Source organism: Caloenas nicobarica, chromosome 18 (assembly GCF_036013445.1).
Source record: "Caloenas nicobarica isolate bCalNic1 chromosome 18, bCalNic1.hap1, whole genome shotgun sequence".
In the NCBI taxonomy this organism is placed as follows: Eukaryota; Metazoa; Chordata; class Aves; order Columbiformes; family Columbidae; genus Caloenas; species Caloenas nicobarica.
In genome coordinates, this window is record NC_088262.1 from 1,402,530 (window position 1) to 1,419,296 (window position 16,767).

The window sequence follows — 16,767 nt, forward strand, 5'->3', positions numbered from 1 at the left end:
TGATGTGTTTCCATGGAGACAAGGCTTCGCTTGCTTGGGCATCTGATGTAGAATTCTGGCTTTTCTCTTAAGTCTTGATATTCTTAAGTAAGGACTTTTTTTCAGATGTTCTCTGTTATCTCATTGTTATCCTGGAGGTGCTGTGCCCAGACATCACAAACACCACATAAGCCCAGGCAGCCTCGCAGGGCTATTCCTCTTACTGGGTCGCAGTTTGATTTCTTCTTCTGTCCCAGGTGAAGCAGAAAATCATAAAGACGCTCTTTAAACTGCAGCAGGCACATCTAATATTGAATATTCCCTGTCAGTGCTGCTTAAAATAGCATCAATAATTCATACGGGTCTGGCTCCTGTTTTTGGAGCCTTAATGAAGTCAAGCTAAAAAGTTTGGCAGGGAAGGTGTCCCGCCAGTCTCTCGCTGTCCCCTTTTCTTTCCCGTCCTGCCCAGGGGATGTCCTTGGCTCGTAAGCGGTTGGGTTTTCTGATCCGCACACCGTTAAAGCGCTGTTTCCCCTGAACCTGCCGTTCTCATCCCCATGGTCGCTCAGGAGCACGACCAGATGTTGCCGTTGCAGCAGGTGAGACGAGAGGGTTTTAATTGTAACCCAGACGCGGATGCTCCCTGTGCCAGGGCTCTTCTGCTTTCCCTGGGCTCCAGCTGTGGCTGGGGATGAAGATCACTGTCCTGTTTATTCAGTATTTGCAGAATAAAAGCTCCTGCGTGGCTCTGGAGCTGTGTGGCTTTTCCATCGGCGTGAGGACACAGACCTGGATTCAGGCATTTTCTGTGGCATGCAACACTCGGGTTTGAGCTGGGGTTTGTCTCCGGTGACGCTGATGGATCCCAGGGAAGGTATTTTGCTCCCTGCAGCCCGGGGATGCTTTAGATCTGCAGCCGCCTTCAGTGCGATGGTTCCTCCCTCATCAACCGCAGCTTATTTTCTTGAGAGCTGGTGGATTTACGGTGTTGTTGGATCTTGGCTCTGGAGCACAAAGTCTCTTTGCAGAAATGTTCAAACCCAGTTTGGCAGGAGCCGCGTGTGGCAGTGCCAGCGAACTGTGGGTCCACGCTCCCAGCTGGGCTGGCGCTTTGTGCAGAAAATCGTACCCGCTGCCCAGGAGGCTTCGTGGTTTATGGATCTGAGGAGAGCCTGGGCAGACGTTTTCTCTTTTGTTCCTGCCTTGGACACCAGCCTGCCCGGTGACACTGATGGGGTTTGGGTTCCTGTCCCTGGCTGGATGACTATTTTAAATTTTTTAAATTTTTTTTGTTATTTAAATCAGGTCGCTGGCAGAATTCCTCACCCTTTTCTTAGTCCGTGAGCACCACCTGACAAGGGATGCTGCTGCACCAGGGGGCTCTGACACTGAACGGGGCGGGCAGGAGCTGGTGGGCAGGAGGTAGAAGCCTTGAGCCGGACCTTGGCTGCGCCCAGGCAAGCCCACATCGCTAAACCCACGTCGCTAAACCCAGGCCTGAGCTCAGAGCTGGGCTGAGGGGAGCCAGGGGTGGCTGCTGCAGCGGTGACTCTTGGCTCCCCCACCAAGTAGGTTCTTGGGGGTTCCTCTGCATACAAGGTATAGGAATAAAAGGCTTTTCCTTCCCAAGCGGGTGGAGTTGACAGGTGCAGCCCTGCAGTTTGCTCCTCCAGCTGGGCTGGCTTCAAGCCCTGTCACCTCCTTCCCCCGGAGTCCCCGTACAGTAAAGCCGGTGGGAGCTTTGGTGACGGGATCTGGAGGCTGAGCCATGTCAAGCCTCTGTTTTCCACGGGAAAATGATATCTTAACATAAGATGACAATATAATTCTGCAAAGCTTTTTCCTGTTGCTTGTGTTTCCACGTTGGGGTGTGTGGTTGTATTTTAAAAGGAGGTGGCATTTGAAATATGAAGTTGACAGCCTGGCTCCGCCTGACATGACAGCCTGCTTTCTTCTTACTCACAGCGAGCTGGGATTTGCACAATTCCTCAGGGGCTGGTGTCTACAGCAACAGGCATCTCATTCCTTCGTTAAAAATAATTTAAAATGTAATAGTTTGTTATGCACTTCATTTCCGTGGGTGAATGCTCATGCTGTGAGAGTGAGTGGAGCAGCATCTCTTCTGAGCATCCTGCAAACGGAACTTTGGGGGATGCTCGGAGGGGGTTGCTGGACCGTTTCCCCCCAGCATCCCTCCTGCTGCTGTGTCCGGGCTGAATCCCAGTCCCGCAGCCCTTTCTCTGCTGGAACCTCCCCTTTGACGGGCTTCCCTGCTGCCGCTTCTCCTTCCCAAAGCCTGACGCAGATTTCTGCTGGCGTTTTTAAGCCCATCCGTGCTGGTCTGGCTGACTCGTGTGACGGGGCCGGTCCCCAAGCTGGTCCCAGCTGAGTTCCCGCGGAGCTGAGCGGCTGCTGCTGAGAGCGTCGCGCTGGGCTGATGGCTTTTTAATTAATCCAGGCCAGTACGTCAGGCAGCAGAGGGGAGGAAGAGATAAGGTGATAAAATGCATGTTAATATTATGTTCTTTAGTATCAGCTTGTGAAACCGGTGCCGTGCTTGGCATTCTGCACTGGGCAACGCCCCGAGCAACCAGCTCTGCGTAGTGCTGGGCTGGAGATCCCCACAAGTTCCAAAGTCTGCTTTTTCTATGGGTTTTTTTTGGTAGCTGTTCCTTCTCATCCCCTGCTAAGAAGCAAGCAATGGAAAAACAAAACAAAACCCCCAAAAAACGCACTCTGCTACTCAAAAGGTTTATTTTCCTGGTGCAAACGTGCTGGTGAAATGCTGCAGTGGGATTTGGCAGCGCCGGTCTGGGGTGAGAATTTGTTCTGTTCTGGTCAGACGCCGGGACAGGAGCAGCCCAAGCGCTGGTCCGTGCAGCAGCAGAGGATTTGCAGAACCCTGGGTCTGGGGTAGCGAGGTGCGAGCCGTGGCAGGTGAACCCCAGCAGGCGCGAAGCTGCGTGCAGAGCCCTAGGGTGCCCTCGGCTGGCTTGGAAATGGCGCTTTGGCTCCAGATTTATTATTTTCCGGCACGAGGTCGAGGTTGTGTTTCCTTCCTCCGCCTGCTCTGCAGAGAAGCTCAGAGCGGGGCGCGGGACGGGTTTGGTTCACCCTGGCATTGGGGTGATGGAGCTGCTCCCGTTGCAGAACCTCGAGGGGAGGGCGGTTTCCCCGTTCCTGTTTGCAGGGCTGTTATGGCTGTGCTAACCCCACAGAAAATCACCCTAACAAGCTCGTGTGGTTCGTTTGCCGCCTTGGACTTTTGAGCCCAGAATAAGCACCCTTGGTGAAAAGGGGGCTAAAACCCCTCATTCTCCTTCCTTTGGTGATTTTCCATCGGGACGTGGGTTCTGGCGGCTCTGCTGGGTGACAATGGCCGCGCAGCTCGTGGGGACGCGGGCAGGGGTGTCCTTGGCTGGAGGAGCAGTTCCTGGCGGAGATGCCGGCGGTGCTGCCGGTGCCGCGTCCTGGCGGCTCCGGTGCGTCCGTGGTTCTCACCGCTGCCCTTCTGTCCCCAGGTGATGCTGGCCGCGTCCTACTGGTCCCTCCTGGCCCCGGCCATCGACCTGGCCGAGGAGTCCGGCGCCTTCGGAGCCTTCGCCTTCTTCCCCGTGGCCGCGGGCTTCGCTCTGGGAGCAGCTTTCGTGTACTTTGCCGACCTGCTCATCCCGGCGCTGGTAAGTTGCCGTTCCCAAGCTCTCTCTTCAGCTCTGCCGTGGCAGAAGCTGCACACAGATTGGTTTCTGTCACAGATTTAATGGAACCGTGTTTTCTCCAACACCCCGGGTGGCTCTGCCGGTGATGAATGCAGCTTTAGGCCGTCTGAGCTCTTTTTTTCTTCCTTTATTTTTTTTTTTTTCCCCCTCGCGCTTCTGCTTTTCTTCTTTTCACTGGCAACACTTTGCGAACAGTTCAGGTATGACCTTCTGTTTCAGCCCAGGGGTTTAATTTGCAGAGCTGCCAACCTTCTAAGCATTTCAAGATTGAATGAACCATCCTGCTGTCTGAGAGTATTATTAAAAAAAAATAAGTAAATTGGAAGCTCTTGGATTTTTACAGCTGAAAACACAAGAATGGCTTAGTCGGTAAAGAGATTTTTCAAAAACTTCCAGAAAGCTTTTACATTTTTTTAATTTATTTTAACGTAAGGGAGGATTATGTGTGCGTGTGAGTCAGGAGTGCGAGCCGTGCAGCTGGTAACCCCGTGTCCACGGGAACCCGCAGCATCAGCCTTCCCCGCTCCGCTGCTTTCTGAGCCTCTCGTAACAGGTACAGTCAAACGCATCCTCAGCTATGGAGAGAGTTGCCTGATATTCCGGTGCGTCGCTTCCAGCGCAAACGGGCGCGTTAAAGAACAAATAAATGAAATTACAGTGGTGTCGGGTGGCTGGAAGCCTGGTCTCTATGCTCTCCCTGCCCGTCCTGCCTCTTCTCGGGCTCCCAAGCCCTTTGCAGGTTGTTCTGGGGCCAGGGCTGCTGTGGGGCAGCTGGAGCTCTTGGAAGCCGCTTGCCATCAAACACGGACTTTTCCTCCTGCTCTCGGTGACCCTGCTGCTGGCGCTGGCCGTGGCTGCCAGCACCCTCGTTCCGAGGTGCCGATGGGGCCCGCGTTGTGTTTGATCGGCTGCCCGAAGCTGCCGTTTCCCAAGAGGGTCGATAAACAGTTGGACCACAAAACCCGCTTCTTCCTGCTGCCCGCGTTGTGGAGTGGGAGCGTGTGGAGGGGGAAGGAGGGTCGGGGGAGCGCAGCTCTTGTGTTGCAGAGAGCAGGATGAAGTGGGGACAAGGGCGGCCAGCGTGCACGGTGGGCAAGGTGACAGTCTTACAGGGAGCAGCACAATCTCTATATATGTGTATATAAAAATAATTATATCTTGCTGGAAATCCAGTTCAGATACCGACGGGAGAGGAGCTGTTGCCTGACCCAGCTGTTTGCACCGTGCGGGAGAGGATGTGCCACCGGGACAGCTGGTGCTGGTCCATGCGCTGACGCAGGGCTGGGAGGGGTGTCCCCGTGCTGGGCGTCTCCTGCAGCCGCGCGGGGACACCTCCACCAGCCCAGGTTGCTCCAAACCCCGTCCAGCCCGACCTCGGACACTCCCTGGGATGGGGCATCACAGCTTCTCTGGGCAGCCTGTGCCAGGGCCTCACCGCCCTCGTGGGGAAGAATTTCTTCCTTATATTTCATCTAGATCTCCCCTCTTTCAGTTTAAAGCCATCACCCCTTGTCTTATGGCTCTCTTCCTTTTTACAAAGTTCCTCTCCAGCTTTCTTGTAGGCTCCTCATCCTCGGGGCTGTTCTGGTAGAGAAATTTGGCTCACGATGCGTCTCCCTTCCCTTGGAGCCCAGACTTCTCTCCCAGGAGCCAGTGCTGCTCAGACAAGGGTTAAGCCATTGCACTTCACTTCCAACCAGTCTTCCTTCTTTCTAAATCTGTTAAAATCTCAGGGTTGGGTTTTTTTTTTCCCTCCCTCACTTACAGGGGTGCAGGCGAGAGCGTGGGGCGCGCTGTCCCTGGGCAGGACGCGGGATCTGTTTTTAGCAGCCGCTCTTTGCGCAGAGAGCTCGCTCTCCGCCTGACGCACCTCCGTTGTCGGTTTGCTGGATAGCAACAGGTAGTAAAAGCTTTTAATGGCTCCTTATCGCCCCAGCCCCGCTCCCCGGGGTCGCGGCAAAGCCTCGCTCGGGCTGCAGCCCCGCGGGGGCTCGGCGGCTGCGCCGGGACCCGAGTGTTTGCTCAGCAGAGCTGGGGCCGGCGGGAGGGTTAAACCTCCAGACAAACCAGTTAATGGTGCCGAACAGCTGTAGTCATTAAATTCCTTGCAAAAGGCAGATTTAACCTATTATGTCTTTGTCTTTCGCCGTTTCCCCGTGTGAAGCCTGTGTCGTGTTTGTTCATCCTTTAGCGGAGCCGATGAGGGAGCTGCTGACCTGGAGTGTTTGCTGGGGCTGGGGCAGGACAGCAAACCCAACGGGGCGTTCGGGAGCGAGAGCATTGCCGAGCAGACCTCAGGTGTTTTTAATAATAGGGGCTGTAGTTTCTGGAATATCTGAGTCCGCTAACGAGCGGTCCGCCTGTCTCTTCCCTCCCTGGCCCCAGTGATGCTGCAACAGGTTTCTCTCCTTCCTTCACTCTTGTTTAATCTTATGGCTGCTTTTTAAATGAGAACTTGATTTTCAACTGGTATTTGAGGAGGCTTCTGCATGGGGAGGGGCAGGGGTGTATGAGATGTTATTGCCTTTACTAAAAAGGTTTGGGGATGCAGGTCTTTGATGCCAAGACCCAAAACCTTTGAGGGAGAGTTTACTTAAAAATCCTGTTCAGCGCAGTAGGTCCCTGAGTAGATATTTTGGGTCTACAATAATGCATAAGGATGCTGGAATTAAGCAGTAGTATTCTCATCCTTCAAATCTGTCTTGCAGCTCTGCTGACTCGCTGGGTTTCCTTCAGAGTGTGATGTTTTATTGGGTTTCTTGGTCTGGCCGCCCTTTTCCTGGAGGAATCCCACAGGAGTCCAGGGGGTGCACCAGCCCTGGCTCTGCTTTCCAGACACCCCCGGCTGCTTTTGCCCCTCAGTTCTTACACACACGTGCGTTGCCTGTGGGAGCTGCTGGATCCCCAGGACTTCACCCGTGGGTGCTGCAGCAGGTCCCGGGGTGGGTTTTGGGTGGGATGCTGGGTCTGGGTCTGTGGTGGAGCCGGGGTTTGCAGAACCCCCTTTCTCCTGCCTTTTCCAGATCACTGCGCTGAAACGCTCCCCCCAGCAAGCGGGAGTTCCCAGCTGGTGGGACTGGGAAGGCGGCCTGGGCAGGGAAGAGGGGACAGCAAGCTGGCCGGAGCGGATAACAAACCCTCGTGGGTTGTACCTGCCCGCATCCACGCTGCTATTACCCACTTTATTCTTTCCGCTCCCCGGCCATGTGATGTCCTCCTGGCTCTGCCATCATTGCTCTAAATAGGATAATGAGGCTTAATCAGCTTCATCTCCTCTACCTCCAGGCTTCATTTTGCTCTGAAACATCTGTCTGCCCACAGAAAGCAGCTCTGTGGCTCCCATGGGGGTCTCAGGACCCGCTGGGTGTGCAGGGGGATGGAGAGCGGGGCACCTGTTACAGGGAACCAGGAGTTAATATATAATCCAGGGAGGGAGCTGAGAGGCTATTACTCAGTTATAACGAGGAGCCTGCCAATACTTCTCCTGTAAAAGATGATCAGAGGTGGGAGGATGGGGAGCCAGGGCTGTAATTCTCTCCTGGAAATACCATCTCCATCGGATTTATTTTTCTTGTCAGTTAGATTCAGGGTTGGTTTCTGTGTGGGGTTGGTTTTTATTTTATTTTTTTTCTCCAAGTACAGAGTAAATCAATAAAGCCACATGTGATGGGTGGACCGTTCCTTAGATTTAAAACAAATAGTAGCTAAAGTGCCTTTTAAAAACCTTTTGCCTGGGTTGGTGTGTGCTCCGTGCTGGCCCCTTGTGCTGCTGGAGGGACCCATGCAGATAAAACCCCTGCCCGGGGCCTGGGGCTTGTTTTTCACACCTGTTTTGAAATATTTTGGGCTGTGGTTTGCAGCTGCATAATGGTTTTCATGAGCAGGCTGAGGATCTTCACGTGGGATGGAGGAGTGGAGCATGTGTGGATGTTCGTAGTAGGAGCTGGATCCCGTTAACCCTCTCAAAACATAACCGCGTTGTGCTCCTGCCCTTTTCTATTTTTGCAAATCGAGGCTTGCAAGCTTTTTTGGGATATAGTCTGGGACTGTGCATTTTGCACAGTGAATTTTAGGCTATTTTTGGTGAGAACCCTTGGGAAGGATTTGAGAACTCGATAAACAGATACTCGAGGGATACTCTCCTGGTTAATAATGATGTGTCTCTCGTTTGGCTCAGAATGTGCCTCGAGGATGTATATTTTGCTTTCTAAATCTGTGCGAGTCACGTAGTAGGGAAAAGCTGGGAATAGCGCGGGGCTGGTGAAGCCGTGGGAGGGGGGGGAGAGGCCATCGCGCCCGCTCCGGCCGTAGCTGCATGTTATTTAAAATCCCAATTTCCTTCTCAGGGCTTCCCACAGCTGGATTAGACCAGGGGCAGCACCTTTTCGGGGGGCACCAGGCAGTGGTTCCCAGCACGCACCCGGTGTCTGGGGGTGACAGGGTGACACCGCGGGGGCAGTTCGAGGATGCTGGTGATCTGCCCAGCGAAGATGAAAAGCTTTTAATATTCTCTTGCCTGATCTGCGTGGAGCTGGATTTGATGGGTTAATTATTTCATGAGGCAGTAAAAATGTGCTGGGTCTCGTCGCTGGTGTTAATTTATAATTGGAATAAAGGTTCCTCTTATGCAATTTGCTAATTCCTCTGAGATGTGCCCGTCACAAGGTCTTATTCTTAATGTGCTTTTTCCTGTTCATCTGTGACTCCTAGAAAGTTAATCAGCTGCACATCCTCATTGCCGTAGTAGGTAGAGGCTTTTTCGATTCGAGCATCAACCAAGGGACATGCCTGTGTGTGGAAAATGTGTGTTTTCTGGCTTATTAAACTTCTGCGTGTGGGACTGGAGCAGTGTCCGGAGCAGCCTGGGGGCGGCGGCGCGGTGGCGTGGGTGGCATCTGGTCATCTCTGCGCATCTGTCCCCCCGGCAGATCCACACCGCACCAAATGGGCCCGAATCGGGGTTTTCCCCGCGCAGGGGCTGCCTTGGCCTGGCCGGGTGCGTGAGGACAGGTTGGGGTGACAGGGACGTGCGTGAGCCGCAGCTCGACTCCTGCATTCCTGGTTTGCTCCGATTTCCTTCGCTTCAGGGAAAATAAATAGCGGCCCTTCTGTTTGTTGGTTTTTTGAGGCATTCTGGCCCTTTTCCACTGGCTCTGGATGACGGATCCGGCTCTGACTGAGGAAGGGAAGCCTTTTTTGGGAGCCTCGTTGGGGAACGCAGCAAAACCTTCCATTGGGAAAGGTCCTTCGCCTTCCAACCTTAAATAGATAGGAGTACCTGGGCATGATTTATTAACTTATCAAATAAACCTAATCTGCCTGCCTCCCACCCTTCCCTACCCACGTGCAGTGGGTTTAGCGATTGAAATCCAGTTGTGCTAGATAGGGTGAAATTATTTGCAACACTAATTTTTTGAAAAGCATTTTTGTTTTACTAATGGAGGTAAAGAGTTATTTACTTCCAAAGTGCAATTTGTCAGCTGCTCTTAATTATAATTATCTGTCTTATTATGCATTAAGCATTTAAAAAAAAAAAAAAACCATTACATTTGAAGCCCCAAAGCTAGAACTAAAGAGAAGAGATGCTTTGAATCTAAGTCAGGGCTTAGTTCCCCTCCCACCTCTGTTAGGTTTGCGGGGTCGATCACAAGCTGACGGCCGGTGAAATCCGGAGCGGTTCGACGGCTGCGGGTTTGCACGGGGAGCCGGGAGGTGAAAAAATCCCCCTGTAAAAAAGCGGAGGCTGAGAAAACCTGGCTTAATTCTTTGTTCAGCGAGTTCCTGCACTAGACACACGTTTCTCCGCCGTTCCCTGTGCCCGCGACTAAGCCCCGATTTCCCCGCCGGTCTCCTTGCGCGAGTATTACGGGCTGATAAGGCTGGTAATGGAACACGGGGCTTTTCTCTCCTCCACAGCTCAGCCTCTGCTGATTGAATTTCAATTACTGTTAGACGCCTGGCTTGGAATTGTCAAAGAGGGTAAATTTTCCAAAAGGAAGCGTGCGCTGGAATACCAGATGTGCCGTACCTGCCAGAAGCGTGGCCGGCACCGCGGGGAGGCTGTGTCGGTGGGTTCTGCGGGACCCTGGGCAGCGTCGTGCCTTTTTTGCTGATTTGATTTGATGGTTTTTCTTTTCATATTTTTAGGTGGTAGTGGTTGGATGTGCAGCAAGAGAGCGGGGTGTGCGTGCTGAGCTCCCGCTCGCACCCGAGTGTGGACCAGAGGGGACGTGGGTGCTGGAGCTCCCCAGGGTCACCCCGTGTTTCAGGTTGGACGGCTCTGGTGGTGGGAGCCTCCTGGGCTCTGAAAGCTGGTGGTGATGCCAGGGAAACTTCCAGCTCCTGTCCTGGCCACAGCGATGCTCTGCACCCGCATCCCGGCAAGGCTGCGCTGTCGGGAATCCTCAGCCCGAGGATTTTTTTCCTTTTTTTTTTTTTCCTTTGCTGTCACCACGGTGCCGATTAATGGCAAAGAGCCCGAGGTGGCATCTCTTGTGAGACTCGCTCCTGTAGCATCTGTGCTCTTACTCGGAACACCTGGCTGAGCTCCCGTTTCTCCGTGGGCACGCCGAGTGCCAAGGATGGTTCCTCGGCTGTTTGATCTTAAAATCTGCCTTTGAATTAGCTCGTAGCGTAACCCCAAATTAATGCCCCCGCTGTGAAAAGTAAACCTGCCATTAAACTGACAGAAAAGCAGCGAGCGCGGCTGGGCGGGGAGTGTCAGGGAGAGGAAAGCTGCTTTCCTGGGGATGGCGGAAAACGGAGCTGCGCGGATCTGGAGCTGCAGCACGATGCCAACGCGCTCTCGGAGGAACCTCTGACTCACCCACGCTGCCTTCGCGCTGCTATCTGCTTCCAAGACGAGCTGGAAAGACTCAGATTTGTGCCTCTCATGTTGCACTTTGGTGCAAATGGCTTCTCGCGGTGCTGGGCGGCTTGTAGGTGCTGTGGGTGGCTGGCAGTGCGTGGTGTGAAACAGACACTTGCTCTTAATTCAGTGGAACATCGCGCCTTATTAATAGGCTGGCGACCTGCTGGAGAGGGGCGTGCGGCCGGAGAACTGGGGAGAAAACGGCTCGTTTGTTCTTTGCTGGCGTTTGGACCCCACGGGGGTCTTTGCTCTTACACCGCTCGATGCTCTGGGCACGTGTCCGTGTCCCGGGGGAGTGTCGGGATGCTCTGCGCTCAGGGTGTGAAAATCTTCGTGGTGTGTTTTCCTGTCTCCCCCCATCATACTCTAATTATCGGTGAGCTGGTGAAAGTGAGGTGACTTTAATCTCGTGTCCGCAGGCTTCCCAGCTAATGCAAACTGAAAAACTGCCTGGATGAGTCTCCTCTTCCCGTTTCAGGCTCTTTGCAGGCTTGGGAAGGCGTCTGGCTCTTGGTTTACATTTCATATGTGTTTTTTAAGGCCTGTCAAGACTTTATAGGCGAGGTACATCTGATGCAAATAAATACTGTGAGGGCTGATTTAGGAGCCTGATTTCTGGGCTTTAGGTTGTCTTGGTTGGAGCCCAGCACCCAAACCCGTGAAAGCCCAGGACAAGCCCCTGGGTTCCCCCCAGCCAGCCCCTTCCCCGGCTCAAAATTCAGCTGCTCCCCATGGAACAGACCTGGATTTACCAGCCTGAGCTTCCCAAGGAAGGGATATGGGTGGTAAGCTTCTCGGGGGCGGTAATCAGGAGGTGCCTTGTCCCTTATTACACCTCTTTTCTGTAATGAATTAACAAATTAATTGCGCTAGCGGAAGGGAATGAAGGGCCCCTCCTGTGGATTCCGCGCGCCGCGCTTCAGGAAGGTGTTTGAGGCTCCCGCAGACGAGGAGTTGGCGTCTCTCTTGGGCTTTGGTGCTATTTTGGTAATTACAGGATGCGTAAGAAGCAGAGAGGAGGAAAAAGAGCAGGAGCCGTGGCCTTGGGAATGAGCTGGCTGTGTCTCCGGGGGCTGGGATGCTCGGGGGATGCGGGAGACGGGGCTGCGCCTCAGCAACGCCGCTGCTCCATCCTCTGCCGGGGCCGCTGCACGTGGCGCGGCCAGTTACAGCTCTAAAGGAAGCTGTGTTTTAATGTAACGTAATTAGGCAGCGCTGGCGTGGTGGGGCTGGCGGTTGGAGGGGTGATGGATCGCTGGCTGGGCCCTGCTGCATCCTCCGGCCCCCCCAGGGCTCCTGACAGCCCACCCCTGCCCGCTTTGTTGGCCCTTTCCCATTAATTCAATCTGCACTGATAGCAAATCATTACCGAGGAGTATATTGTGTAAAAATGAGCTGTTAATTGAAGTTTTGTTTGCTTTTTCTCTTACCCTCGCAAAAAGCCTTGCATAATAAAGGGCTGTAAAAATACATGTTGCCATGCTACAAATACACAAGGTGGGAAGGGGGCAGGGAGAGAGAAAAGAGGTGAAGCTGGTCTCCATTAGGCTTTAATAAACATGTGGAGAAAAAGCTCTTGTTAATCCCATCTGAGGCTTAAAGGTTTATTGCTAGCAATTAAAATCTCATATTGTAGTGCTGACTTGATGCCACAAACCTCTCAGCCGTGTCCTGCTGACGAGCCGCGGGCGTCGCGGTGATGGCGAAGTGTGGGGCAGTCCCGAGGGAAATATCCCTTAGGAAAATATCCATTAGGATCTGGCTGTGAGCTTGGCTGTAACGGGCAAGTTCCCTCCCAGCAAACACTGGGCAGTACATCTGCATCCTAACTGGTTTTGGTGGGCAGCGCTTCTGTGCTCAAATGGTCCACTTGGAGCAACCGGTCCTTTGAAAACTAAACGTACTGGTTGTGTTTTGAGGTTTCTCGGAGCTTCCTGGCGGCGTGAAACCCGTCTCCTGCTGCTGCTGAGGTGGGTTGTGTTTGTTTAATCAGATGTTTGGTTTTTTTGCAAGGTTGCGTGGCGAAAACATTCCCCTGCTTTTGTTTTTGTTATGGCAAAGGTTACAAAAACGACCTCCTTTCTGCCTTTTGAAACATCGCCGTTGCAAAACATCGCGTTTTATAACAAACCTCCTGGGCTTCCCGAGGAGCCTGGGAATTGCGCCCGCGTTCCGCGCCCCCGGCTGCCGCCTTCCCACACCGGGCGCCAGCAACATTCCTGCTGGGTTTCTCCTCCCTCCTGGAAAGGCCAAAGCCCCGAACATGCCAATGAGAAGAGTCCTTACATTTGGTTTTCGATATCAACGTTACCTTGGCCCAAAAGGTGGCTTGGCCGGCAGTGATGCTCTCAGGGGTACCGCAGCATCCTCTAATCCCAACAGCTGTGTCTGGGGATGCGGAATGTGTTTTCCTTCCTCTTGGAGGGCAGATTTGGTTTATTGGAGGGTTTGGGTTGCTTTTTCGATAAATTTGCCTCCCTGTGGTTGCCGGACTTAGTGTTTCTGGATGTGCTCGGGTGCTCAGGTCGTGGGGAAGCTGGAGGTTTGGGCACGGCCAAGGGGCTCCCGGCAGCCGCTGTGGGGTGAGGCGGCTCCCGGGGTGACCCCGCGGCCAGGGCTGCTCCAGGGTCACCCCCAGGACACCCCGGCTGTCCCCACGCTCCTGGTGACACAGACAGGAGGTGATTTATTCCCCCTGCCCTCGCAGCCCATCAGCAGAGGCTGGTGATTAAAGCTGCTGTTTGCAATTTTCAAGGATTATGAGTTATCGAAGTGGCTGATGATTAGCAGTGAATAAAATGTACTTGCAATAAAATTACATTAGTTACAGATAAACTGATACCAGCCTTCCTTAATATTCACTTAAGCTTCCCTGTTTGCAGTGATTAGGGGAAGGCTCTGGTGTTGCGTTGCTGCCAGCTGCCCTGTCAGGATGAGAAAAGCCCCCCAGCCTGATGTGATCTGCTCGCAAGATGCTGCTGGAGCAGCTCTGCCGCGAAAACACGGAGATTTTTGTCTACGGATGAACGTTTTCTTCCCAGTTCCCGCCGCAGCGCTGCCATAGCTACAAGCTCCTGCCTGCTGGGCCGGGGGAGGATGCGGGGCTGGAGGAGCCAGATGGAAGATGCTCGGTGTGGGAATGGGGAGCCCCCGGGCCTCCCCCCACGCCTGCTGCTGCGGCTCCGGACAAATATCGGTGGTCCTGGGGCAGGATCGGGGCCTTGGGGGTCTGTTCCTCCTGGGGAAATGGGGTTTCATGAGGATGCTCTCGCGTGGTTACCGGATTGATTGTTTGGCTCTCCTGGGTTGAAGCTCTGCTCTGCTCCTGCCTGGGGCAAATCTGCTTTGCTGGCAGATTTCCATCCGTCCTCCCATCCATCCATCCATCTATTCTCCATCCTTCCTTCCATCCATCCATCCAAGGGGTGACGGTTTTTAAACTAAACTAGGGGAGATTAATGTAGACATGAGGAAGGAATTGTTGCCCTGAGGGTGGTGAGAGCCTGGCCCAGGTTGGCCGGAGAGGTGGTGGCTGAACCATCCCTGGAGACATCCCAGGCCAGGCTGGACGGGGCTCTGAGCAACCTGAGCTGGTGCAGATGTCCCTGCTCACGGCAGGGGGGGCACTGGGGGAGCTGGGGAGGGCCCTGCAACACAAACCATCTGTGATTCTATGATCCTCACTGGTGGGCGAAGCTTCTGCTGCCACCGGTGTCGTGGTGGGACGAGGTATTTGGGACCGGGCTGAGGGCTTGGGTTGGGTTTGTGGACCCAAGTCCTGCTGATGCCCCGCAGCTCGTGAGATGCTTCCCACCTGCTCACCTTTGCTGTTCCTCATCTCTGGTGCCGTTTGTCTTCCCCTGCCGCTGTATTTGGCAGCACTTTGAGGCTTCGGAGCCCAGTTCTGACCACAGCATCTGGTTGCACATGCTGTGGTTTAGGTTTTATGAAATTTCAGGCGGTTGAACTCTGGAGGGAAAATGGAAGAAATCCATTTTGCAACGTGACAGGCAGCGCTGACCCTGCTCTCGTTAGCAAGCCCAGAAAGAATTGCCATGGAGGTGCCTTTCTGTCTGCCCTGCCAATTACTGCTGCTCCCTTGTTAGCAATCTCCAAATTAAAATGCAAACCGAGATGTTCCTGAAACACTTGGAGACCCTTAAACTTTCATATGAAAATGAACTCAGCTTTCCATCTTCCTTACGTGGGTTTTATTAACAAGGGGCTGGGTTTACTCGCTGTTACTCTGGCAGCCGGAGCGTTGATCTGGGCTGTGCTGGGTGTCTCCAGGTTTATTCCTGATTTATGGGGGCACAGTCTGTCTGGTCAAAGCAGTTTGGGCGCTGCTGGTGGGACCCAGTTGCGACCCCAAGCAGCTGAACTGGGCCGTGCTGGGGCTGCCGGGCACCGTGGGAAGAGAAGCGAGGGAGATTCGCTTGTGTCCCTGAGCTGTGTGGGGACATCGGAGGCCATTAATCATAAATGTGACTGCACCCACTTCAGGGGCGAGAAGGGCCTTTTTCTGTTGTGTGGAGTATTTAAGGTTGCACTTGAGTTATTGATTTCAGTATTTCAAGTGGGGGATTGACAGTGATCCTGGGCTTTGAGAGGAGCTGCAATTCAAGTCTTCTGCGTGTGTGCCTGCAAGCTGCTTCCCTTAACCCATCCCTTCAATATTGACCAAAACCATGCTTTTCTTTCCCCCAGAAGAGGTGGGAGGACGCGCTGGTCTGGGGATGCTGTGCCGGGGGAAGGTGGAGCTGTCTGGCTGGTTTCGGTCGGGATCCCTGCCGACATCCCGGCTTCTGGCAGCACAATCCCCCGCAGCCTTTACACCCCGTCCCGCCGAGCTGCTTTCTGCCATTAGCTGGTGCGTGATGGTTTTTGTTTCCTGTGGCTTTGCAGAGCCTGTTCCAGGGTGTTTGCTGGGTTAAAGCCAGTAAGATGTTGCACGGGGAGAGCAGCATCACCGACCTTCCCAGTGACGCGCCTCCAGATTTGATACCAAGTGATCTACCCAAAGCCAGACCATCAGATTTTGTCATCGGGATTTCTTCATTAATTTATTCTCTCTCATTGGTCAGGCGGGGAAGAGCAGATTATTTTTTAAAGGGGTCACTTGCTCTTCATTCCTTTTAAAAATTGGATTCTGTTCAGTTAGCAACCTATGCAAGAGGTCAGCTGGGCAGCGGGGTGCAATCCGAAATCCTCACTTGTTCTGCAGGCGACTAGCTGCGTCCTCCTCCCTGGCTCGCCCTTCGCTCCATGATGCCAGGGCGATGCCATCGACACTGGGGCGTATTTCCATATAGATTAACTTGGGATTGCTGCAGCTTTTGGGTAACAAAATCAGGATCTGCCTGTTTAGGCGGGCGCTGCATGGAGTGGGGTGTTTCTCTGCTGTCTGCAAAAATACCTGTTTTTTCTCACCTGCTTTCCCGTGTGGGGCTGTGACAATCTCCTGACCTTTCTGTCGTAGCTCCGCGAGCGGAGATGAGCGCGGTGGGGACTCCCATGTCCCAGAATAGTTTTCCTCTGAGCTCCACAGGTCTTCCTGTCCAAGTCTCTCGTTGCATCAGGCTTTTTGAAATAATCAGCCCCCGTGGTTATTTCAGTTAACTCTAATTAGCGGCATGAACTAATTAATGCAGGCTGACTTTCCCCTTCTCATTCTAATGCTTTTTTAACCCATGGACACATTCCAATTAAGGGACTCACACAGCGACTGGACTGAAATGACTCAGAGCAATCACAGTTGGAATAAATCGTGTGCTTTCCTGAAGGTCACTAATATTTTTTCAAATTGCCGGCGTTGTGTATGTGTGCCTGCCAACAGAGCGCTGACCTGACCTTACAATAAGCATCTGAAATATCTTCAAGTGTGTCTTCATTTCGGTGCGGGCAGATTGGCCGGTACCACATTGATAAGCGTTTGATGTGCTGGGAACGGTGGTGCAGAAAACAGCCATGGGAGCTTCTCGTCGGGGCTGCAGACCTTGAGGCAAGTGGTCTTGACCTTGCAAAGACCCGCTGTGTTTGCATCTGCAGCTGTGCAATGGGAATAGGGGGCATACACTGAATACTACCTGCCTATTCATGCCCCTGCAAGGGATTTCTTTGCCCCTTGGTTGGGTTATTGCATCTCACAGAGTCCTGCAGGCTCTGGCCATGCCCGGGGCTGGGGGGAACCTGCGAATC

At 53.4% G+C, this 16,767-nt stretch overlaps 1 protein-coding gene across 1 annotated transcript in view; it reads left to right on the plus strand.

Annotated features, from left to right (window-relative positions):
* Positions 1-16,767, plus strand: part of SLC39A11 (solute carrier family 39 member 11) — a 77,681-nt gene that overhangs the window by 4,855 nt on the left and 56,059 nt on the right. The window contains exon 4 of the mRNA XM_065648204.1: positions 3,501-3,659. Coding sequence (XP_065504276.1) covers positions 3,501-3,659 — 159 coding nt within the window. The remainder of the gene's footprint in view (positions 1-3,500; positions 3,660-16,767) is intronic.